This window comes from Ascidia mentula, chromosome 5, assembly GCF_947561715.1.
Source record: "Ascidia mentula chromosome 5, kaAscMent1.1, whole genome shotgun sequence".
NCBI classification, from domain to species: Eukaryota; Metazoa; Chordata; class Ascidiacea; order Phlebobranchia; family Ascidiidae; genus Ascidia; species Ascidia mentula.
In genome coordinates this window covers 16,969,007-16,995,164 of record NC_138570.1, presented here as the reverse complement: position 1 = coordinate 16,995,164, position 26,158 = coordinate 16,969,007, and the positions used below count along the sequence as shown (strand labels likewise).

Genomic DNA, 26,158 nt, shown 5'->3' with positions numbered 1-26,158 from the left:
AAGTACGAAAGTATCAGTGCGCCAAAAACGTCACACTTCACTGATCACATCACACGTAAAGTTTTTCTCTTGTGTGATGCTATTAACGTAACGAAGAGAATAGCGTGGCGTGCAGTTAAAGCAAGCTAGTTCAACCTTTTCGGCAGAAGGAACACATACAGTTTGCATATGATTTCACGAAACACTTAACAATTAATTTGTGATTTTGTTTTCTTAAAACGTTAGCATAACGGACATAGTCATGTTTTACCTTTTTTGACTTTGTTCAAAAGGAGTAGTGTTGGTCGCTTATTTATGCTACTTGCTAGAAATACTCACCTGTTTTGTCACGTACATTATATGTAAAAATTAGATGCTAACATTACGGAACACAAGTTAGTGTGACATGCTGATGTTACGACGCAAACCTATATGGGGCTTACAAGCTACCAGTACCCAATGTGTGAAAGTAAACCATTAATGAACGCATTTAAGGATTTGTTTTCAGAATAAACGTATATTTTCCTGCATTCGTTTATTCCCGCAAAACATATAATTCACAGCAGAGCTCATCATGCACTTAGAACTACTGTAAACCGAACAACGCTTAGGAAGCCACATGTTTTCCACACGGCCCTAGAAAATACGAGGCCAGGAAGTGGTGAAATCATTTTGATTTCCGGTATAATATGGAGATAATCTAGTTTGTGTTTCTATAGCTCGGGCAATGACACTCGTGATCTGTGTAAGATTTGCTTTTACTTCCTTGCTGCACTTTTCGAGTTGCGGAGTAGCGTGTGATGGTTGGTGTTCTAATATTCGCCATTTGGTGTCCGCTATTACAGATCTGAACGTGCTTAGCTATCATGGTCGCGAAACATGAGCTACGGCCCCAGTTATCGATAGCAGATAGTACAGCTTCTTGGCGACCGAGCAGATCAAGTCCATCGCACGTTATCCCACTATTTTCTCAATTACGCAAAAGGACGACCAGCCTTTCCAATCCCTATAGGTTGTTATCATTCAACTTGGGCGTACAACGTTGTTTGCGTTGCGCAGGTCGTTTACTTCCTAAGTCGAGTAGTTCGTTGTATCGTGATGGTCAATCGGAGTCGGTTCATATTGTTTACACGGTTCCCAATGTTGAATAGCTGCATTCCATCTGAAGTCAGTCATAACTGCGCGCATATACTCAGCTTTTTGCGTTCAATGGCCGTGAAATCGTTTTCTAGACAATGTCTCAACATCCTAAAAATTGGAGATAAAAGCGGCGCGAGGTTGCCAGCAAAAGGTCTTTCGAAATAAAGAAAACAGCTGCTGCATGTTTGAGATAACAAAACTATTGCTCTAACAAACGCTCAAAAAACAACGTCTGTAAACATGAAAATTGTTCGTCGGATTTGAAAGTCATATTATTCGTTGCGCCTTGGAAAGTTCGCGTGCCTATGACTGCCGGCTGTATTTGGACCATACAGTGCTGTTGTTTTAATACAAGAATCGTTTCAACCAACAGAGGTTAGCTGCACTTCAGGGTTAAGTGTGAGATTAAACAAAAGTGTTTCTATTTATTTATGGATAGTAATTCGACTAACTTCATGCGTCATGTTTGGTTTGTTATTTGTATGTGTTTGGAAGGTTAAAGTAGGGTGAGTGATTAAGTTTTACTAGTAGCTCAGTTGTTAAAAAGAATTAAAGCTGTGACATAACATCCACATGAAATATTTGTGAATGGAGATTCCGATTCTTCAAAAACCTAGCATTAGTGCCGTTTGGCATTTTCGTCACATTCTCACAACCCCAAAACTGTTTCCGCTAGGGCTATGTTTCTGTCGCTGGACAAATCTCGGTTTGCCTGCGTTCCCGCACAGGCCAACTGGGTCGGTCAATATCTAACGTGTCGTCCAATCAGCAGGCCGCTGGCACGGTTTGCAAGTTTTTACTTTTTGGAACATAAACGTGCTGGCCACATGCTGGTAGGCCGACGCTCTCGACTTCATCTTTCTGATTCGTTTGCACACTTTCGGCTTCGGGAAAGGTATCGGTTGTGGGATTCATTCGATGGAAGTGAACCATTTGCTTTTTACCAGCCGCTTCCTCGATGATATAGTTGACGGGGTCGAGGCCACTTTGACAACGCGATAAGGTCGCTGTAGCTTTTGCATTTTCCCACCAGGACTGCTGGTTTCGTGATAAGAATGCAATCACCGACTGAATGTGGTGTCCCGTGTTGTCGCCGATCGTATTAACTTGTCATCCGCTAGTGCTGGAGTCGGAGACTTTTCACATCATTTCCATCGTTGTTCCAAAAAATCGCGTAAACGATGGATTTCGGCTTCGTATGACATCTCGTTCCCTTTTTCGACGTTTTCCCCAAGCAAATCTACACAAGAAGTGGTAGTGGTGGCCCTGTCAAAAGCGTGTGGGGTGGGAATGCCCAGACTGATATCCTGATCGCGTGAGTGGTAGAAGCCCAACCACATCAACCTTAACACGCTGTATCGGGCTATTTACCGTCGAGCGGACAAATGCTGCCTGTGGCCGTTGTGCGTTTTTTTAATAATATTGGCACTCGATACAACCCCGACAAAACTGTTCTACTGCTTCACGCCACCTGTACCAATGGTAACTTTCGGCGACTTTCGAGAGGGTCTTCACGATTCCTAGATGCCCACCTCCGAGTGCGTCTTCTTGTAGTGCAACAATAACCTCTTGTCTTAAACTTAGAGGGAAAACTACTTTAAGTACGATCTTTTCCCCGGAATCAGTTTCCACGCACAACTCCTTTCCCTAAAAAAAGGCACTACACTTGAGTCTTGCTAGCGAAACCAGTGGGTGTGGTGACAAGGTCCTGGCTCCTCGCCAAGTTATTACGGAATTATTTCGACAGGGCGGGAATTGAGCCTCGTGGAATTTAAGCGGCGACCCCTTACCAAATACAACCCTAGAGACTCAAATAAGATCATTACCCTAACCCTGTCTCCCTAATTCAAAAATGGCCCGGAACCTGCAATAACGAACATTTAGGCCAAAATACCTCACACTGGTTTCACTAAATGGGCGTCAACAAAATACTCACTTCGCCACAATGAAAACCACTGTATAGCGCGACGCACACCTTATGGGTCATTCACGAGGCACTTCTTGCACCAGCCAATCAACCAATCAACGACTTGCACGTAAACCAATGGAGCGTTACAGGATTCGGAAATAAATCCAAATAAAACAAAAGAATTGTGCGATATGTTGTGCGCAAACGTAATAAAGACTGCTTTAAATAAACAACACAGATAATCAAAGAAAGCAAAAAGAAAAACATTAGTGCCTTTAAATAAACAATAAAAACAACATTAAAGCATTAGTGCCTTGTATCATTTTCGCCACACTTAATAACGATGAATGAATCAAAAAGTAATCTGTCCTCGTGTACATAAGGTTTGTTTGTCAGCTGTGACGTCAAAAGTTCCAGCGAATTCAGCTTCGCTTTTATGTGAAAAAGTCGGGCAATATACGAGAAAATATGTCTAACAAGCGAATGTGTGTAGACAGGTCATTGCGGAAACAAACATGACTGTACTGAAAATTAGTCATCTGGAAAGTAGTGTAGGCCTACATTATATTCTGATATGAAGATCAATACCAATCAATAGAGTTTAAAGTGTATGTAGTCGGCTCAACACCAATCTTAACAAAAACCAGGGGTAAACATCGTTTTTTATGTTGTACAACAAAGCTAAGTCGTATCATGACGCCAGTCTCAATATAGGAAAAATGTTATGAGCCTGAAGTTCAGCAAACTTAGTGCGCAGTCGACAAAGTATAATTAAAGCTATTAGAAAATCCTTTCTGAAAACAATTTCATTAATTTGGAATAATATCAGCAATCAGCATTTAAAAATTCAACCAGCATTGTTACAATACTTAATTTCTTTTGTTGTTTGGTGGAATTTTTTTATATTTGCTCATTAGCGCCACCTATAGTTAGCGTCATCAGTCGTCTGCGCAACGATAATTAAGATCGCAAACTAGCCCAGATGGTAAAAAGTGTACTTTAACTTTGGTAAACTGTGAACAAATACTTGTTGCAAAAAAAGTAATTCCAGAAGGGTATTTTTTGTGCAGAATATCAGTGAACATTTTCAAATTTTCTTTTAATCTGGTAAAAGTGTACAGGTCAGAAAAAATTCTAATTTTTGGCTACTAGGTCCTGGGTGTCCAACATCTGATTTAAGAAAAACAAATTGCTTTCTGACAGGAAAAAAGCCTTGGGTCCAGTGATCACAACACATGAAATGTTTTTCTCTTGTGTGATGCTATTAACGCAAAAAAGAGAATAACGTAGCGTGCAGTTAAAGCAAGAGCGTCCAACGTATTCGGCTAAAGGACCACATACAGTTTACATATGATTTCCCGAGTACCTTGACAGGGAATTTATGATCTTGTTTTCTTTTGACGTCCGCATAAAAAACGACATAGTCATTTTTACCTTTTTTACTTTGTCTAAAAAACAATAACGTTAGTCGTTTAATCATGCTAGTTGCTTGAAATGCTCACCTGTTTTTGTACTTGCCGATATTAAAATGCAAACCTAGGTATGGCCTACAGGCTACCAGTGCACAACGCTCAAATAAATATCATTTAACAAATGCAATTTTCTTCACTAAATATAATTTTCCTACATCATTCGTTCATTTCCGTGAAAAATTTGAGATACAGTAGAGTTCACCATGCCCTCAGATCTACTGCAAACCGACCAACGCCCAGTGTTTTCCACACGACCATAGAAAATACCAGGCCCCGAAATAATGAAATTAGTGTGATTTTTCACGAGTAAGCATAAACAATACGAAGCGGATATTTCACAACGATAATGACATGACAACCGATAGAACCTTAACCATAGCAATAGTTGGCAAACCCAGACATGCGAACAAGTCAGGCATGGGATAAGATGTTGGATCGTTTTGTATTGTATTTACCCAATAGAAATTGCATAAAATGAGGCGATTGCTGTTGCTGACTTTATCAGTCAAAGTTTGGTGGGCGCACATATGTTTGCACATGGGTCTTTAAAATTTTGACGTAATTTGTAAACTGGCACGCTGCGTTTAATGAGTTGCCTACCCCTAGCTCAGAGGTTATTAACTCATGTGACGATAATTTTCATACAGTGAGTCACTTAAAATTCCAGCAAATCGCACAGCGGAATGATGGGTTGTCTGCGCAACACAACAGCATCAATTCAGATTAAGGCGTCACAAAGAAGGTCAAAGGTTTATGTTCATCTTGACCCATAAGACTAAACAGTAGTTGTCAGTTACTTGCTGATCACTAACCAATATTTCACAAATTATGATAGTGAATTTACTTGCAAATGTATCGGTTTGTTTGTCAGAGGTGGTAGTGTAAGGCTTGGTGTGTGTCCATCGTATTAACTCCTAGTTTTATTCTAACCAAGCAATTAAAAACTTTTAACAGTTGCCATTAAATTACAAAAATGCTTCAACTAAAAGTAGTGTTTTTGATGTCTTGCAAAAAATAATTTAATTTGGACATTACTGTACTATTTTGGGGAGAACACAACATACAACGATGAATAGTCATTTTGCTGCAGCATCTTTCTTACTTAAGACACATTAACCTAATCTGTGACATATACCCTATGTAAAGATCCTAACATGTTAATTTGTTTGGCAAAAGTGTGTCCATGACCTTGTTGACCTAATCTGTACAGCATTAGGATTTATATAGACATTGTTTAACTAAACTTTTACAATAATGTGATTTTGTTGACAGCTGAATTGTTTCGTACTTTTGGTTAAATTGTGATTGTCTTTCCGAGAGAAGCTTAAAACCAGCAAGTATCAACAGAGATAGCAAGATGAAAAGAACGTCTGACACAAAATGTCAGAATGATTCTCAAATTAAGCCACAGATACCAGGTAGGATGGGTTTTGATTCCATATCTAAAAAACACATTTAACGTTGTTTGGTTGATTTATTACAACCATGTAACACACTTAAATTCAGAATGCTGGCAGCAATAAAAAGAGCTGTTTTCCAAACTTTGAAAGTATTTCTTTCACATCATTGCTATGATCAGAAACCATTGAAATATGAAATTTCCTGTACTTCACCCTGTATGCTGATGAACATTATTAGGCTAGGTAACAAAGTTTTAATTTTTCGAGGTCCATCGCAGCAAGTATCAGCACAGGGGGCAAGCATGCCCAACAGCGTTGTTGGAGTTCAAGGTGATGTCAACATAACCAAAAACTACTACAGTCAAGGTAACCAAGGGTATTGCAAATTACTGCAGGGTAAGACAATTTGAAAATATTCTTTTTTAAACAGGGTCTTGAGCTTTCTAGTTATGTTAGTTTTTTACTTATGTAGATTAACCAGAAAATTTATTCAAGTGCCAATTGATATATATAATATGAAGTTATATCGGTTCATGGGCAAAGTTTAATTTGAGCTGATTTTATGCTAACATTATTCAATTTACTGAAAATTTAGGTACACCAAGCACAAAAGAAGATGATGAACAAAATGAAGGTAAAATATTGTGATCTATTTCTGCAACAAGAACACAATCATATTATTGAAATGTCAAAATATTATGGTGCACATAGCCTATATGTTTGCACACTATGTCATTCGAATTTTGACATAATTTGTAAACTTTGATTTAAAGGGATGCCAACCCCTACTTTAGAGGTATTGGTGATGGAACGGTAATTTTAACACAGTGAATCACCATCTACCGTAATATCTCAGCCTATCGAAGCGATGGGTCACAAGGAAAATCAAAGTGGGGCTTTAAACAATTTTTTTCCCAATTTAGTTTCTTTGTTCGTTAAAACTGTGCACCTTCATTCAATCAAATGCAGAAATGTAAGGTAAACAGAACAATACACTGCAATAGCGTAACTATGAATAATGATGAACCTGAATTGAAATAGTTTTGGGAGAAATTTCTGATGACTTGTGTTTTTTGATTTCAGAAAAAGTGCAGCAAGAAGCCATCGAAATCATTAAAAGTCGACATAATGTACTAAAGACTATCATGTCTCTTCCTGGTTTGAGAGAAGATGGAATCCCAGATGTTAATCCAAAACTGGAAAAACTTGACTTTTACAAGGGTATTGATCCCAAGAAAGCAGAGGAATTTGTGCCATCAACAATGAGGGACAGTGTAAATCAAGTTAAAGGCGAACCCACAACATTTGAGGGATTGCTTACTAAAATTCATAAAGGTCCCCAGTTTATCGCATTTGCGGGACCGCCGGGGTCAGGAAAAACATCGTTATCCAAGAAACTGCTGAAACACATCAAAAAGGGGTATTTGATGTTACACCTAACCTTCATGAATATAGACTATGGTGATGACAAACTTACACTTCAAGAGCTCCTACTGGACAGGCAGTTTCCTGATACCAAGCAAACTGTCCTTGATGCTGCATTCACATGGATGAAGCAAAACCAAGAAAAGTGCATTTTAGTATTTGATGGACTGGATCAGGCAACATGGTCACTGGAAAATGTAAAGCAAATTAATACAGATTACAAAACTCTGTTTACAGTTCAACAGCTTGTTGCTAGTCTGTGCGGCAAAACCCTCTTCAGTAAAGCAACATTAATCTTTACATCACGTCCTCATTCCCTGCTTGCCATTCCTGTGGGACTCCGTCCAAAATCTACCATTTATGTCCACGACCTTGCTACAGAAGACATGAAAAAGCTGTTTTATTTCTATGCTGAAGAAAAAGCAAGTGAACTGTTTGAAAAACTTGAAACTGAATCTCCACAAATGCTTAGTTTTTGTCACAATCCATTGCTTTTACAATTTGTCTTGTATGCCTGTTTGTTTGGTGGCCCAGACAGTTTTAACACAGTTACCAACCTATTTGATGCAGTATTGCAACAATTCAATGTATCCGAATATGCAAAGGGCAAGAGCATAAACTTTGTTATAAAAGCCCTTGGCAAAATGGCCTACAATGGAATGACTCGCCGCACTGTTGTGTTTAGCCATGTAGACCTTTCTGCAGTGGGCCTAGAGCATATTAATGTTCAGGATGTGATAATTAAGCTTGTAAAACACTCTTGGTTCTCACATCGTAAAGTTTTTGATGGTTCCCAAACTTTCTTTTTCTTTTCACATCAAATGTTACAAGAATTTATTTGCGCCTTTTACATTTCCTTTTTTATGCCTGTTGAAGAATTCAACCTAATCGTCGATGAGGTAGTGAAAGTTTCACACTGGGCCATGGTGCGGCGATTTGTATGTGGCCTTTTGCTTGGACAGAAACGTCGTAAGCATTGCATTAATTATTTTTACAATATCTTTCTAATTTTCCTAATTGTTGTTTTTGCAAGTAGTATCAGGAAGTTATCCTGCTGAAGGAAATTTGGAGTCTGGATGTGACGGTGATCTTGCTTGCTCTGAGACAGATTCCATGATCCTGGAAAAAGGTATCTTTGCTATGTAAACCTGCAACTGCAACACATATTACCTGGTTTACTATTTGAACTGCTTGGTAACCGATAGTGCAAAAGGCATAAAACACCAATGTAATATATATGCCTTTTGCACTATCGGTTACCAAGCAGTTCCGTTTGGCCATAGTGCGCTCCACAGTGGTTCGTCGTCTCTGTTGTTCGGTACCTAGTATAGGGTACCCTGCAGATCGACGTTGACCGAAAGGTACCACAAAGTGGAGACTAGTGTGCCTGCTAGTGTGAAAGCTAGCATAGTGCCACACAACAGCTGCACTGATGAGACCTTACAGGTCGAAACAGTGCGTGTACACACCCTGTCTGCAGCTTTGCAATATTATGGCTTTTTTTTGCACATATATTACAAGCTTTCTATTTGTGTAACATTTGTGAACATTTTTTGAAAACAGTGATTTATCAATCACATTAAGTGAATGTTCACATGTTACAGAAATTAAACAGGGAAGAACAGTATATTTGCAAAAAAAAGTTACACATATTTAGTGACATGCATTGATTTGAAAATTTGAAGCTCCTGCTTTTGCCCCAAAATGAAAACTTTGTCAACATAGCTCCTGTATCCTGGGTCAAATTGTGTTAAAATTTTTATTTGTAGCCACAGGTGTGCATTTGAAACACATGTCATGTTTTAAAGTTTTAGGTAATTTAAAGTTTTCAGGTTCTTAGCCATGTTAAAACATTGCATCCACAAATTTGAATGTTAAGTGACCAAGCATAGCTGTACCAATGGTGTATGTGTTCAATTTTACTGCACTACGGTTAGACATGCAGAGATTTTTTGTTTTACCTCAGGAGTCCCAACTATAGGGCCGCGGACTAGTACCGGTACATTTTCAACCTGTCCTCCCATCTTGTCGGCTAGGATTTTGTGTGGTACACCCCTTACAAACACGCAACTATAAATACAGGTTGGGCACTTATGCCCATCCCCAGTAAACTATAACATGGTATTGTCTTTGCCTTACACACACGCGAAAGACTTATATAAATGTCGTTTGTTTTTGGGTTATTTCATTGTTTCGTGTTTTTTTATTATTTTTCTCTTAGGAGAGAAGAATCGACGCAGTCGCGTTGGCTACCGCTCGAGGGCGCACGAGGTCCTCGTTACGCGACGGGCGACGTCGTCACAGAAGCCGCTGCCCCGCAAGTCTACGTCACAGAAGCAGAATGCCGGAATCGCGACGACGTCGAAGCGACAGACACGACCGAAGAAGCCGAAGAAGCGAGAGGAACCCAACCAGCAACAGCACCGTAAGCTTCCATGAATGCTGATCAAACTGGTTTTCGTGATAACGCTTTTTTCAGTCATTGTAATCTTGTAACAGCGTCACACATTTTGTTTGCATTTAATAAACAGCCTTCGGCCATGACAATGATTATTTAACCACCAACTATAAATACAGGTTGGGCACTTATGCCCATCCCCAGTAAACTATAACATGGTATTGTCTTTGCCAAGGCACTCGTTACTGATACTACTGCGTTGGACATGTAACATGCGTATACTTGATTCATTTATTGATGTCCTCTGCTTTACTGCATTAAATAACCTTTAGCTCCTACAGATAATAAATGTGTTTGCGCAAAACATACGAGTAGAAACAATCCGTCCAACCAAATACTTGTCAACAGTTTCATTGCAAATGTTGTTGTTTCTTGTTTTCCAGACAAACGTGCGAAATTATTGGATGCGCTTTCAAGATATCTCCAATCTCAACCCGAGAAATACGATCTACTGAGTGAGTAAATGATATGAATGCCAACAGTTTAATGCGTGTTTGTAAACACAACATTTATTTGCGTAACAATGGGTGGGTTTGTTACGTCACACAGTCATTGTTTGAACCGAACACTCAATGCAGTTTTTTTTAGTTGTGATTAAATGTTGTGGAGGAAAGACGCGTTTATTTCTGTCGTGTAATTTTTATATTTTCTGATAATTTAAACGTTTTATATTGGATTGATTTGTTGGTTCTTGTGTTGATTAAATCCGACTTAAACGTGGGGAATTCTGTGCAAGAATAAAGTAAGTTTTATTTTAAGTGATTTTATTAAAACTGGAAACCAGACATCTGCTTTTTTCATAAACTTGCTTCTGTTTTGTTTCAGATTTATTTCTGGATTTGAAGGAAATCCAAAAATGCCACCAAGAAGAAATCGCCAGGTTTTGTCCTCGGGTGTTGTATTTTCCCGAAACCCGACTTCACTCAATCGTTCAGGTTTTGGAGGAATTTTTACCAAAAGTTACAAGAAATGATTTGGTGCTGGTGCTGTGGGATTGCGACCTGAACTCCGAAGATTTAACGATTATTTGTGAAGCAATAAAAAGAATGGAACAAAAGGTTTGTTTGTGTTTTTATTTATTTTGTAACCAACATTCTGTTTTAAATCCCTGACATTTTTTGCAAAACTTATTTATTTAAAGAAAAAACACGGAATCGTTTTAGTTTTGGGATAAAATGTTGCTTCTCCCTGGTTCGAAATAGTGTCGAAATATTTCCAACAAACGATGTTTTTATTTTAAATAGTTGAGAAATCTCAACCTGGGTGGAAACAAGTTTCGCGGAAAAGACGACGCGAAAAAAATTTGTGAGATTTTACCGAAGGTTGGGGGGGGTTGAGTCTGCTTGGGTGCAAAATGGATCCGGATTCGGTTAAGATGGTGGAGGAAGAACGAGCTAATATGGAAAACCCTGTGAGGATTTAATTTATATTTGTATAAAAACATTTATTTGTGAATTTTCATAAAATTAAAACTTTTTGTGACTTTTTTTAGCCGGAAGTTTGGGGTTTGGTTGAAGGTCAACCGTTCCCTCCCCTCATCCGATCTTGATTCCAGTGATCCGGATTGAAGCAGAATCTCAACACGAAAACTATTTCCTGTTCCCGAATTATTTGTGTTTTGTTTTCGTGATTTCAGAAATAAATGATTTTTAACAAAAAACAAAAACTCTGACATTTTTTCCCAAGCGTCACTTAGCAACACATAAACTTTAACAGTGTCACTAGAGGTATTATAACAAAAATAGAAATAATAACCGAATTAAGGAATGAGATATAATTTTGTAGCAGATTTCTGATAAAATTTTATGTGCGCAATGTTTTTTTGCAGTTTAAATATAGAAAATTTACACCTATATGATTCAGAGGTTTAATAATTTATAAATATTCATTTTAAAATTGTTTAGAATTTGAACAACGAGCTGTAGGTGATATTAATTTGTCATTTGTGCAAAGACATTTGGTCGGAAATTGTGGGTCTGGAAATCTGCGCTATTTTACATGATGTCTGACTGCTTCATTTCTCGGGTTTCCAATTGCGTTGCAAGTTACTGATGTGTTGCCGTGCATTTCTATATTGTGCACGATCAGATACGGAAACATGCAAGGTTCTAAACTGAAGCATTAAAAAATAAGGGCGATTATTGCGGAAAACAGAATTGCCATTTTATTTGGAAAATAAGAGCAAAATACGTTAGTCGTTTTTTTGCTGAGAATCTCAGAGTTTTTTGTATTAGCCTTCAAACACTTTTCTGCACATTGTCTCTTGTTATTCGAACTGTTATACCAGCCCCCCCACAGAGCTGTTTTTTTCCGCCACAAAACATTCAGTCATTTACCAATCCTAACCGTACATTACCTTGAATCAGCTGTAACGTCTTTGTTTTACAATTGAGCAATTTTGTAGTCAGCCTTCATGTGTTACCAAACACTAGCAATTCGTCTGGCAAAAAAGCAAAACTGTCCGAATGTGGGTAAATGTATAGAACCTAAAACGCTCGATTGCTCTTGGCATTAATTGAGAAATGGGTATTTTTACCAGAACTTCGCCAAACAAATATTAACGTGCGAATCGCTCAAAATATTATTAAATAAAGGGTAGTTTCCAATTCAACAGCTTCGGATAGTACACAGCAAAGTTTTGTTTAACCAACCAGTGCTTTTATCTTAATTTCCTTGTGATTCTGGTACTTTGTTAGTAACCAAAGATTGCAAGATGAGAAAAGGACAGAATTTTTCTACACAAACACAAAAGTGGAATTATTGTACGATCATCAGAAACACCACGTTTGGTTACAACGAGATAAAAAAAACATAGTAGAAACGTCTCTAGAGAAGGTTGTACGCAATTACCTTCAATATCCATTGCGCAAAACACAGAAAGCAACAATTGCTTAAAAACCCACATCCCCGTAAAAAAGGTTTGCGTGGAAGTTGTTTCGCTGTCAATTAAAAATCAAGAATAATTCCTCAATGCAGTCGAAAAATTAGGTTTTGCAAATAATTCATAAATCATGTGACATAAAATTTGGTGCCTATGCGAGCAGAATATGGCCGAAAAAAACTAATTTAGTGAAACAAAGTTCAGATCTTTGCCAGTAAAAACAGAAATTGAAATTTAGATAAAAGCAGCGACAAACTGCGATGGACGACGGCAATAAACCGCAACAAACAGCGGCACACAATACACGTTGTATCGCTTTAAAATGGAATGAATGAGGCTGGGTATTTTATTGGAAGGGACATCTCAATGTATTGCGCCACGTATTCCCAACCAAGTTTGCGACAAATCTGCAACAAACAGTGGTAAGTTCAAACAACACAGCTCGAAAATATTACAAACATCACCTGCAGTTTATTGCTTTTTATGCAACAACAAGTAAAACTTACTGTATTTTATTTTTATAATATTTCGCATTTCAATGATATTTGTCGAAATTGGTTTGCTTTAAACCTGTACTTAAATACCTGTGTGGTTCTAGAAATGATTCTGGCCTTGTTTTTTTACTTATAGACATTTGTTTAAAACCATTTTTAATCAAACAATCATGTTAGGTCGCGTACGAGTAAGTTTCTTGGGTACAAAATTTGAAGTGAATTTCTTGCGTGTAAATAGTTTTAAGATGACCCAAAACACAGGTGACGTAACACGTCCACATTAAGACTTGAATACAAACCTCAATAAGTTTCAAGTCAGTCTCTTTGCATTTCTTGTCGTCGCTTTGTTTAAGCAGGGCTCGGGCGGCCAGACCATATTTCTTATTGGCGACCGCGTGTTTAAAAACAAAAGGCAAAACCTGGAAACGACAAAAATGTCATTAAAAGCTTGCACTGGTGTTGTTTATACTGTGTATATATGCTGGTACTCTGTATAGAACAGTGGTTCCCAACCTTTTGTGGTTGGTGACCCCCTATATTGATTTAAACTAACTTGCGACCCCCACCATTTTTTTCCCAACAGCAATATCAATCAAAGTGCACTTTACAGTATATCATTTATTGGCAATCACTTTGCTCCATAAGACGGCTGACTTGCAACTTCATAGCCAAGTTTGAAATCCTAGGTTGAGTATTTGACAACGCTAAAATCTGAAAACTACCTTGATTCAGCACTGCACCACGTTGCACAAGACACACGGAGGCTTTTTAGTGCAAGTGCAGATTATGCGGGTAAATCCAAACTTCAAATATTCTTCAACATATTTACGCTTCTTCTCCATGACCAGAGGTAAAGAAAAACACTGCACCTTGATATCTCACTGCTACTTACAACTGAACGCCCTAAACTGCTTTTTGATACTTTCATTGTTCATGACAATAACTGCTGTGATGTTTTAATGACAATGCCTGTGCACAATGTTAGTGGCACATAGCCTACTGCTTATCGTCCCTGACAAGACAAAGCGATGGTAGGCCCAACTAGTTGTAGCCTATGTGTTGTAACAAGTTATGAAAACATCACATATATGTCGCGACCCACAGATAGCCTTCCCGCGACCCCCTTAGGGGTCGCGACCCCCAGGTTGGGAACCACTGGTATAGAATGAATTGAACATGGTGATCTTCTCTTAACTATTGGTATAACATGCAAGTGTCAGATAAGACGACAAGCTCATAATAGCGCTTATGGTAATATATACTTTCCATCCCACCTTGCTCTCGTTCATGTCCGCAAACATTTGCAACCTTTCGAAAGTTTCTTTAAGTTGTTCGCAAACTTCACCATAAGTTGTTTCACTACTACCAAGATTGTCAGCGCCCTCATGCGGTTCATCTTTTTAGAAAGATATGTGTTTAAAACACAACTGGTGTATTCAATACACTGTAAAATATGTTACTAAGCTACAAGTATAATTACAGCGATATAAGCATGAATCAAAGATAATAAAGAGACACCTGTGGCTTCACTTTTTGATCTTTCTTCCCTCGCTGTGTCAAGTTGAACCATTTTATCTGCGAGAGCACAACCTTTATACACGAGCGATCCAATGAGATGACATCTCTGTTTTTCACTTTCACTGCGAAGGAAAATGTAAATGGGTCATTCCATGTCAAATCGCCTAAAACCATCTTAATTGTTCTACTGGCCAAACCAGAAGGACACTTGTTGGACCACTGAAGGAAACATTTCGTGTGGGATAGGAACACAATTATTGGCCTTATTAAACATATATTATAACAGAAGAGGAACAATTTTCAGAATGTGGATGAAGTGGGGTGCTATGTATTTATGAATAAGGTTTATTTTCTGTGTACCTTTAGAAAGGAAAACAAGTTTGTTGTGCAAAAACATGAATTAGGAAAAATTTAATTTCAATGCACTAAAATTGCCCTATTTGATACCACAGCTTGTGGGAAAATTACATTATAACATTTAATATTCCATGCTGTGTATAAAAACAAGGTATATCCCAAATTACTCATGTATGACCAAAAGAGATGTTTCTTAGCCAATATTATCTTTATGAAGCGATATAACAAGAAACCAAAAACTTTTACCACTTCAATGATTTGATATGTTGTAGCTGTAAGCTGTATGTTATAAGACCTAAAAGTTAACCATCTGACGACCTCTGGGTCACGAATCAGGCCAGGTCAAATTCAGGGTTACAACAAAGGTCAAGAGGTCATTGTAAGAAGGAAACAAAAAAATCAAAACTGATTATACAGACAATTCTCTTTCAAACAATATCAAAGTCATCAAAATTGGCCAAGTAGTTTTCGAAATAAAGGGGTTAAAGCAGAAGGCAAACCCCTGAACTTTGCCCCAAAACGACAACTGTATGGAAACATAACTCTTGAACCAATGATCTGAGTGAACTAAAATTTGGCATGTGTGACTGTGCCATAGTACTTAACACATATGTTTCATCTACATTAAAGAGGTTTAGGTCATTTGGTGATGATTTAACATGGAATGGCTTAAATTTATGTATTATTGATTGACTTGCAAGCAATCGCTAAGTTGCATTGTAAATATACACACATATATACTGTATAAGAATATTATTGACATAACATTATATTACTTTCACAAGCTCTTCGCATGAAACGTTTTACACAGAAATAGAATTTTAACGAATCACACTAGAGTTAAATGGTTGCCAGTCTGGTGGTTTTACCTCTTTATGGAAGCAGCATCTGGTCTTGGGTCGCACTTAATCCCAAGGTTAGCTGATAATTGATGAGTATCAATACGAGATATAACTTCATCAGCCGTCTCTATTATTTCATCCAATTTCTCCTCTCTTGTCTACAAATGCATGAGCTTAATGATGGTGAAAAAATAACTTTTGTTTTCAAAGTATTTCCAGGAATTTTTACAAATTAACCTGTCTTATAAAAGTAATGATTACCTTTGCTGCTTCAAGTGTTTGTAGTTTAGCCATGTAAAGAGGTATGTGTTCACCCCAGTCCAACCTCAGTTTATCGAACAAGTCCAGTCGTTCTTGTCTGTCACGGAATATCAAAGTTTAGGATATAATCGTGTCAGCAATGATTTTGTTAATTATCGGATTTGGTTACGTCATACTTAGCAACCCAGGAAATTTGAAGGTCTCTGACATCATCCTCACACTGGTTGGAGCTTTTGTTTGATTTCTTTGAGTTTGAGTTGCGGTTAGTTTTGTTCTTGCTCGGTGGGTCGATCAGGACGTACGTGAATTTGTGTGTGTACTGCAGGAAACAAGATATGCAACATATAAGATTTGAACTCTACTGATTTAGATGCAGAAGTCTAGGACATCATCTATATGAAAAAAAGCAACCAAGGCAAAAGGTGAATTTCTGCATAGTTTGTTATTCTACCTCTTCAGAAATCTTGGACCTTTTTCCGCTATACAAGCTCTGTTAACAATACACATTGCTTCAGAGGAAGATAAATTGAGTGTTTGAATTAACACAACTTACTGCTCGTTTTCCAAGCTCCCCTTTTGCCATGCTCATCTGACCAATCAGGTACTGTCCTCTAGTCACATGCTTTGGTAATCTGAAATATTTAAAAGTGATTTAAATGTTGTTTAGCGCTTGTCACATGACAAACAAACCAAATAAACACAATCTTACTTGTCTTCTTGTAAAGGAGCAACATAGAATGGAAATGGATGTCCAGGAATCACTGTTTGATTCGACATCTTGTTACTTCCCATCAACGCGTCTCTGTGTGTGGAAAAAACATCCAGTGATATTGATGACGACAGTTTGGCTTTCACCACTAGTGCGGCGTCCTTGAGTCGGTGTAGCGCATCCCTCGATGAATGGGAGACTTGTAAGCGTATTGTGTATTCATCTTTGTCCAATTTGATTGGGTACTGTAAGATAAATACATGCACAATCAACTGTGTCTAATTGCAAATATGATATGTAATCACTATAATGAATATACCTGGTGAGGATAAGCGTCCCCTGCACCCACAAAGCACTTGTTGGAATCAAACATCAACCATATCTGACTGTTATATTCATTCTCGTACAATAAATCCGACAACATGGGAAAGGATATGGTGACATCAGATGATTTTGTCTGCAGACAATTTATTGTGAGTTGATAAGTTACAATAGTAGCCCCAGTAATAGGTGCAGGCTGCTCAGTTTAAAACTTCCTAAATTCATCATAAATTGTTTTAGGTTTATGCGACAATTTCGTAACTAAAACATGAACAGTTTTAAGTCTCTGTTGATTCAAATCAACCACATTCTCACCACATGCAAAGGGTATGTGTTGATCATCTCATATGTTGGTTGATCTCCAAGAACATGATCTCTAGCTGATAATGGACGTATACAATGATCAGTTGCTCTCAGGGGTTGAACAACGTGTTTGAGGGTTATAGAGGGTGAGAGATCCTCTCTTTCCAATGAGCAAGCTTCAAGGCGATGAATTCCGTTGGCTGCATGCTGGGGAGGTTCATGACTACGTTACTTTCTGTATTTACTTCATCTTGGTTGTACAACACACATGCAAAGTTTTGTGTTCAGGACTAGATACCACATTACGAAAGATTGAATCGACAATCTAAGGCAGTGTGGTCTATCTCAGCTATCATATCATTCATTTATTTATAGTGACATCACCGACACTGATTGATATTAGCTGACTAGTGGTAGCAACATGCTCCTGGTAAGATTTGAACTTTGAACCCACAACCTTGACTACAGTGGTTCACCAATCAGAGTGAATGAAGTGGTCGGTTTGGGTATATTCTGTGTTATGAGTCAAATATAGAAATATTACACTCACCATAACCAAGTTGTTGCTAACGGTAAGCCCACGGAATTTGACGTCATATGAAATGGAGACGTCACCTAAACTTGACCACCAGCGGGCGACACAGAGTTCTACTGTGATCCCAGACTAAAAAGTAAAACACATTAAGTAAAGCAAAACAATGCATGTAGATTGCGTAAGCTGCAGACAGATGGCCACTGTTTCAACATAAAAGGTCTCATCAGTGCAGCTGGTGTGACTATCAGACGACTAGGTGCAACCTACGGTGATTGTATAGTCACCACAAAGTGGAAGTCTTTGCTTGGCCGTTTGGTCAGCAAAGTCGTCTGATAGTCACACCAGCTGCACTGATGCTCAAGACCTTTTATGTTGAAACAGTGGCCATCTGTCTGCAGCTTACGCAATTCATATTATTGGCTCCACTTTGCTTATCAAATGTATGTAGAGGTAAAAAAATTACTAATGTTAGATATTATATGATATTATTGTGCACAAAGGCGGGAATTGTTACCTGAACAGCAAACGCCTGCTCTGTGGAGCCACCTGCTGGAACATTTACAAGCTTGTAAAACTCTTGTTCACGAAATGCTCTTTGTGGTCGAATATTGACGCAGTGTAACACGAATCTTGCTGACTGATCAATTGAGTGATTTTTCAACGTCATTTCTGTGGGAAAAGTAATTGTCTGATCCTAATATAAGAGTCAATACAAGCCTCAAGCAAGCTGTTGCTAAGAACTAAAAAATACATTTTCAGCATAAAGTTAATTCTAGGTTGAATCTGTGCATTTGTCAAATCCTGACCTGCCCATGTTGCACCTTCAGGTACATGGAAGAACTTTCTTGCTATCTGTCCAGGTTTAAACGTTCGTTGTTCTTGTTGAAGTCGGTAGTTGGTGAGTTGACCAGTTCTAGACAAAGATATCTCAGGTTATAAGTTTTGTGAAATTTTTCATTCATTGGGAAATGAAGTCAAAAAAATTACAATAAAAATTAATCATAAAAAAATAAAAATAATTAAAAGACAGGAAACTGAAGGATCTTACTTTTCTGGTTTAATGACAGTGACTGGCAGAGTGAAAAGTACTCCTGCATCCAAACGCTTTGTGTTGAAACCTTGAACCTGGGCATAATGTACACCTGGAGGTAATCCTCTTGGATCCACCTGAAAATGCAACCAGATGATGATTTAATTTAAACAAACATGAATTAGATTCCATACAACAGATCAACATCTTTCAAGTAACATTATTTACTTGGTGTTTGCGTAACTATATTATTAAAGTCTATTCCAAATTGTTTAGTTTAGGCAAATCTTGGTGGCAGCCATAAAACTTACTTTGACGACAAACGCTCTTGCCATGTTCATCATTTCAAGATGTGTTGGACAAACTACCCAGGGCTGGTCACTGCATACAGCCATGTGACAACTGATTTCAATCTTTTCCTCAGGACCTGAAGATTGAGAAATGAACGTTCATCCGCAAACACAGACCACAAAGAGGGCTTGACAACTGTTTATTATTTTTTGTGCTTACTTGCTGAAGAGTGGAATTTGGGTTCGACAGTCACACTGACAGAACGTGGTTTCAAACAATCTTCATAAGAACGTAGATAAATTCCTGCAAACAAGTTAAATATTATGTTGATTTCATGATCTTGATAGATAACTGAAATTTAGAAACTATACAGGTTGCAAACAACAATTTATCTTAAACTATCAACAATAACCTTTTCCTGATTGTGGAAGTGAAATGTCAAAAGATATCTTGTTTTCTGGTGCAGCAGCATTATTTATTATATATTCATATGCTTCATTTACCTTAAAAATGTGAGATATAAATTGTATGTAACCTCCCACTATATTCATATCAGCCTACCTGTAAAAATCCATGACCCTGAGCAAAGCATTCAATAGAGCCTTGTTTTGATGCTGTGTTTTGGATAGCGCGGCGAATACTGTATGGAGTATATTGTATTTCCTGAGCTTTCAATGCTAAAATACAACAGTATTTTTATTCTTGAATCTGCACAAAGCAGCAATTAAAAAATAAAATTCAAAAATTTCCAAAATTTTAGTTGCTGAACTATTTCAATTTTTGTTTAATCTACCAGAGATACAAAGTGAAGTTGCACCAAATACACAACTACTTCTTTACCAATATAACTAATTCTTTACCAATATTTACTTAGTTTCTGTCCAAACCAGATGAAAGTCTACCTGATAAAATAAGTGCAATTGCACCACACGCATTTGGTGAAGACATTGAGGTTCCATTCATCAGCTGACTCCCGTGTAAGGTCCAATTTAGAACAGAGGTGATGGCGCCACCTGGTGCTGATATGGACACGCCAAGTGCTCCATTCACACTAAAATGTGATTCAATAACATTTGAAATTAATAACACAAGGTAACTAACAACAAAAAACAAGTTATTTTATTGCTTACCATGGGCCCCTTGACGACCATGTATACTGGTTGCTAGGCAGTTTTTCAGTCATCGAATATTCAGCTGTCATCATGTCAGGAGATACCCACGCTCCTACACCTAAAGAACAAGATAAGGAATTTGAGAACCTTTATTGTGTAAAGAACTGAATACCAGCAAAACGCCATGTGAGTGATACTGAAAAGAGAGACAAGGAAACCATACAGTCTACCGACAAAGCACAGGTGCTACAAAGAAACAATTCACAAGAATTTTTTTAAGAATGACAACAAAGCAACTGATTGATATAGAAAATAAGTCAGGGTGAAAATGTTTGTGAATATGTTTTGGATGCCTGGCATGAAATAAATGTAATTTTTTTTGTTTTCTTAAAATGCAAGAAATTGTATCAACATTTTATGGACATGGTATTTTAAGTGCACACAGCATAACCTACCTATAATGTGCTCTGTAGTGCCACCTGGTGAGCCCACCGTCGACAAACATGGACCATTGTTGCCGGCACTTGACACAAATATGAGATTGTGTTTGGTGATGGCCTCTTCTGCAGTGGAACAGATTTTACTGAAAAAACACACATGACAAATTCAATGACATGTAAATGATAGGTAACATTCTTACCCAACCCCCGGCCAGTGGCACGCTTTACCATAACTGAGGTTAGCAAAATCACATCCCAGACGAACAACCTCTGATAACTGCAACACAAATATGTACGTTAACATACAAAATTTCAAGTATATACACAGATAATAACATGATGTAACCATCATTTTACGACAAACAAGATTTCAAACTGACCCCTCTGATTAAACCAGTTCCAGTCTCCATGGTTGCAACTGCAGGGTTCCTTGGTCTGCTTTGGTGCTTTCTTCAATCTTGCCTAGTGTAGTGGCAGTAATTTTCTTGTGCTGGGAGTCCCATGTACCTTCCTTCTTTTCTTTCTGTGAATATTTAATTGTTCAGGCAACCAAATAAATAAATAAAATTGTTGAATCTCAATAATCATATCACTCCACTTGGACTGGCAACATAACTGCATGTGCACACACATTTTGCCTAATATTATTATATCTTTCATAATTATATCATTTAGGAACACAACTCACGGGTTTTCTCATAATGCTGAGTATAAATAGACTGGCCCATATTGCTGTTAACACTGTCATGTTAAAAACGTTTCGACAAAAACTTTTGTCATCATCAGTTTGATCAGTTTTTTTATATCATTTATATTTTAAAACAAAATTGCTGATTACAAGAAAAATTCTCTCTTTTTACCTGCAAGCAATCTTTTAGGTTTTTAGAAAAAATGATGGACAAATCTTTTAAACCAATGTTGTAATTTCCACTTGGGTTGTTCCAAGCCGATGGAATCAAAAAAAATACCAACTAATTAACGCAATGTCATTTTTCTTGCCATGCTTTAAAATGATATTTCATTGATAAACATTATGCTGTCAAATCAACATGTATACCAAAGTAACTACACACCTTCAGTGTTCGACCAGTTAGACCAACAATATTTCCGTCACGATCAGGAGTAACTACAGTGCTTGTGTCAACATCTCCACTACCTGTTGCGTCAATGATGTCGACAATCTTGGGTCTTCCATCTGATGTAAACTGGAAGAACATAGGTGGTTATTTCCTAATTCCTGAATTTCAGAGTTGGTAACATTTGATAAAAGGTAAGTTGATACATAATTTGCACATATGTGTCTGTGCAATCAATTTTGAAAAGTTCTTAATTAGCACAGGGAATTGTTCCGTGACTCATAAAGTGTATGGATTTTGCACAGACATCTATTTCTAATGTCAATGTTATATTATTTTTCAAGAGTTCTCCAAACTAGGAACAATATGAATGCACACTCCAGAAAATTGTCAACATGTCAACAATTCACTTACACCAGATATTTTTCTCATTGTGGCAAAACCACACAACTCAGCAAAAAATCGATCATTAAAAAGTGCCACCTGGTGAGCCCACTGTCAACAAACATGGACCATTGTTGCCGGCACTTGACACAAATATAAGATTGTGTTTGGTGACGGCCTCTTCTATAGTGATTTTACTGAAAAACACACATGACAAATTCAATGACATATAAGCATAGGCGTCGATTTTTTAACGTTTTGTAAAATATTAAGGGTGACTTTTCCAGGTTTTAGAAACACGCAAAAAACATTTCGTCAGTCGTATCGCCCTAAACATCAGTAAATGACGCAAATTCCGTTTCTTGTCACTTTGTTACGTAACAATCCACAAGACACTTGTGTTTGTCCTGATTGTAATAGTGATAGTACTGGTCGTTTAAAACTAGCTCAACGCATAGTATAATGTATATATGGTTTTTCTGACAATAATTTTTAATTTAAACGAAATCCAGGGGTGACAATGCATGCGTTGTCACCCATGTTTGTTTGTGAGGGGTGACATGCCACCCCAGTCACCCCTATATCGACGCCTATGCATGTAAGTGATAGGTGACATATTTCTTACTCAGCCCCCAGCCAGTGGCACGCTTCACCATAACAGAGGTTGGCAAGATCACATCCCAGACGAACAACCTCTGATAACTGGAACACAAACATGTATATATATATGTTAATATATGAAATTACAAGTACACAGAAAATAGTAACCGTCTGTTCCAGCTGTTTTAACAATACAGAATACAACACAATATGCCACACATTTTACAACAAACAAAATATCAAACTGACCCCTCTGATTAAAGTTCCGGTCTCCATGGTAGCAAGTTTGGAATCAACAATCTCGCAACAATTTGTGCACCAGGTGTAATACGATTTTTGTCTGGTCCATCCGCAAAGTTATGGCTACAACATGCATTCCATGTGACCCTAAATGATATCAAAAACAGATAAGACTTCACAATATACTTAGGCGATTACCAAAATTAATAACAACACAAAGAACTTTTCCTTTTTTTATAAATGTTCACGGAGAAGTTGAACATAGACATTGTTAAGAACTATTATTGAATATTTTCACATGGATGTTTGATGTGCAACAACATCACTAGTCACCAAGCTGCACTGTTGAGAACTGATATGTTTGAAAACATACTGCTTCACCTTTTGCTTGTCCAAAGTGTTCGAAATCACCACATTTGACTTACTGCTTCATGTACTCCAAATACACCAGAAAGAAGGATTTTGTTGACATTTCATCTGGTCCAAAAAATCCCACATTAACAAATTTTATAACGGCATAATCGAATGCTGCCTGGGCATAATGAAGAGTCCACAAATGTCTGTTTGGATTATCCTGATGATGGGCCAACAGTCGCACTTCAAATATATACAAGTCAATTTTATCAAAAAAATGCTAACTGGTGAAAACAGATTGAATAATTTCATGCATGACTTTTGTAGTGAAGATGAAGCGCAGAATAGCAAACACCTTTCTTATGTAAAGCATTTGGAAATTTTGTGCAGAACATCAGTAAATATTTTCAAATTTTTTTTCAATCTGGTAAAAGTGTATGGGCCAGGAGAAATTCTAATTCATGGCTACCAGGTCCTGGGTGTCTAACATGTTAGGTGTACCTGATTTCAGAAAAAAACAGATTGCTTAATAAATGGAAAAAAGCCTCGGTCGTATATTTTAATCAATGTTACCAAATTTTTTCAAAAAGCTCATAAAATTTAATGTATGTCAAAACACACGAAAATGTTTCAAAAGTACTTACAAAGCATGCCCTTGGACCCCACTTTTAATATTTGCTTCCCATAACTTTAATCAAAGAAAAATCAGAATAGATGAAAACCGTTCGGTGATTCCCCGTATGTAATAATAAATTATTTTCAGTAATAGTTATTTTTCTATGTGTATATTCTTTCATATGGTTATGCAGCGATCTCATAATTACCAATCTGAAATATTGCTACGTCACACTCAAGGCAACCGCTGAGTTGTGCAATATGTGGGGTTTATCTAGCAAATCTAGGCCTAACCTAAAATTATCTTACATAGGAACAAGTCCGTCTCTTCCGTTGATGCTTTTCTTCAAAAGAGTACGTAAATTGGTGATTGCAAAGAATATCTCGATAAGACGTGTTTTCGTTTCTTCCTTTGCCTATTAGCGTTGTGAAGTATGTAGATAGGCGACAAGTAGAAGTTACAAAAAATACAAAAACATTTTCTTGAAAATTCATGGCAGAATGGGAAAAATTGAGCCGACACCCTATAATAGCGCCCACTCCCGGATGACACATCATCAAAATTTTTCCACGCGATGTTATCGTTTTTTTTTATTTATCCTCACTGAAACCGACTGTATAGCATATATGGCATACATATACATATAGCAAAAATAATATGGCACCAATAAACCTACTGTATGAGACCTTTCACGGCATGACCAAAATAACCGGAAAACGCCCCACATTAGCGCCCACCTGGGGACTATACATTAACCACCAAATAACCACCAGATGTCACTGTTTTTCCCCGCACGCGTTTGTTATTGTTGTTTGCATTGCTTGAGACATTGCGAGAGCAGAAAGGCTTTGTATTTTTGGCTTCAAAATAGCAATACGATTCAACACAAAGCACAAGCTGTATGGGAGTCCTTAGTCGACTTTGGAGTATCTTGGAGGCAAATATATAAAATATACCTCAAGCTACAGTGGAAACTAAACTAATAAGCTTTCAAATTAAGCTAAATCTCATGGCCATTGTGACCAACAAAAAGTTAAAGGATATGAAGTTTACAGAAACAGGTTCATGTGTCTTTTGCAAAAATGCCGCGGAAACTGTTTTCACATCGATTTGTAAATTGCCCTAATGCAGCACATTACTGGGAAAATGTATGCGGTTGGCTCAGTGCTAAACTTCGTGTCCCCTTTTATTTTTCTTCTTTGCATTTACTGTTCGGAATACATTAAACTGCGCTCTTCTTTGTGCACGATTTGTAATTTATAGATGCAAATACGCTAATAGGCAACCAACAACAACAACAGAATTTGTAAATATGTTGCAAACAATAAGATCCATTGAATTAAACATCGCCAGTGAGAAATACCGTAGCGAATTATTACAAAAGAAATTGGTCGTACGCTGCTTGACGTGAAGCATATACCCATGTAACTTGACTTCTTGTGCTGATTTTTCGCCATTATGTTTAACCCTTGTTGCCTTTTTTGTCTTCTTGCTTAGTCTTTTCTTCAATTGTACGCCTTTAGCGTCCTTTTTCAATAATACTAAAAAAAATAAATAAAGTAAGAAAAAAATTGTTGTTTATATTTGTTGTTCTCGCTCGTCATTTATTTGCGCCAACTCGTGGACAATAATTTAATGATAGATCAATCACTAGGAGTCGGTATACTTTCCCGTACGTGTTTTTACTTGTATTGTTTTGTTTTTTTTTCCTTGTTGTTCTTACTCGCTATTTTATCGGCGCCCACTAGCGGAAAATTATTTAAAGACTAACTATCACCAGGTCTTTCCTTCTGCGTTGTTTTTTATATTGTTGTTTATTTGTTGTTTTGTTCGCTGTTATTGGGTCCGATATTCGTGGGAACTATAAGGTACCCCGAATAAAATATGTAAGAAACCCAATGACCGGTGCTGTGCAACATGACCCCTCCTATGCCGCTGTGGCAACCACCAACGTCTCCTCCCCGGTAGTTCCCAACAAATTGATCTCCTTGCCATCCATTGCTAAGGAGTG

The 26,158-nt window shown here is 37.6% G+C and overlaps 2 protein-coding genes across 16 annotated transcripts; one reads left to right on the top strand and one right to left on the bottom strand.

Moving 5' to 3' along the window:
* The first annotated feature begins 5,773 nt into the window (after positions 1-5,773).
* LOC145901784 (protein NLRC5-like) lies at positions 5,774-11,417 on the top strand. 5 transcript variants are annotated; one of them, XM_082989574.1, is made up of 10 exons: positions 5,774-5,918; positions 6,168-6,266; positions 6,496-6,534; positions 6,984-8,294; positions 8,362-8,454; positions 9,547-9,750; positions 10,167-10,238; positions 10,609-10,841; positions 11,028-11,194; positions 11,276-11,417. In XM_082989574.1, the coding sequence occupies exons 1-9, from the start codon at positions 5,858-5,860 to the stop codon at positions 11,118-11,120; spliced, it is 2,205 nt and encodes a 734-aa protein (XP_082845700.1). In that variant the 5' UTR covers positions 5,774-5,857; the 3' UTR covers positions 11,121-11,194; positions 11,276-11,417. The 5 variants fall into 5 exon arrangements, with proteins under 5 accessions (XP_082845700.1, XP_082845699.1, XP_082845702.1 ...); XM_082989573.1 differs by having other exon boundaries at positions 8,359-8,454; XM_082989576.1 differs by lacking the exon at positions 9,547-9,750.
* A 950-nt stretch (positions 11,418-12,367) lies between these two features.
* On the bottom strand, positions 12,368-24,239 carry LOC145901781 (tripeptidyl-peptidase 2-like). Of its 11 annotated transcripts, none has more exons than XM_082989562.1 (33): positions 24,176-24,239; positions 23,887-24,032; positions 23,559-23,774; positions 23,187-23,324; positions 22,963-23,039; positions 22,370-22,534; positions 21,951-22,082; positions 21,738-21,880; positions 21,258-21,400; positions 21,078-21,154; positions 20,893-21,020; positions 20,456-20,555; positions 20,228-20,376; positions 19,887-20,002; positions 19,738-19,828; positions 19,545-19,628; positions 19,346-19,461; positions 19,053-19,171; positions 18,811-18,917; positions 18,519-18,673; positions 18,020-18,133; positions 17,482-17,676; positions 17,165-17,302; positions 16,846-17,090; positions 16,690-16,768; positions 16,588-16,626; positions 16,313-16,455; positions 16,137-16,233; positions 15,903-16,033; positions 14,677-14,798; positions 14,433-14,554; positions 13,458-13,577; positions 12,368-13,071 (listed from the first exon to the last, which is right to left on the bottom strand). In XM_082989562.1, the coding sequence occupies exons 9-33, from the start codon at positions 21,285-21,287 to the stop codon at positions 12,982-12,984; spliced, it is 2,907 nt and encodes a 968-aa protein (XP_082845688.1). In that variant the 5' UTR covers positions 21,288-21,400; positions 21,738-21,880; positions 21,951-22,082; positions 22,370-22,534; positions 22,963-23,039; positions 23,187-23,324; positions 23,559-23,774; positions 23,887-24,032; positions 24,176-24,239; the 3' UTR covers positions 12,368-12,981. The 11 variants fall into 11 exon arrangements, with proteins under 11 accessions (XP_082845688.1, XP_082845692.1, XP_082845696.1 ...); XM_082989566.1 differs by having other exon boundaries at positions 23,559-23,654; XM_082989570.1 differs by having other exon boundaries at positions 21,738-21,807; positions 23,559-24,032.
* Between the last annotated feature and the right edge of the window lie 1,919 nt (positions 24,240-26,158).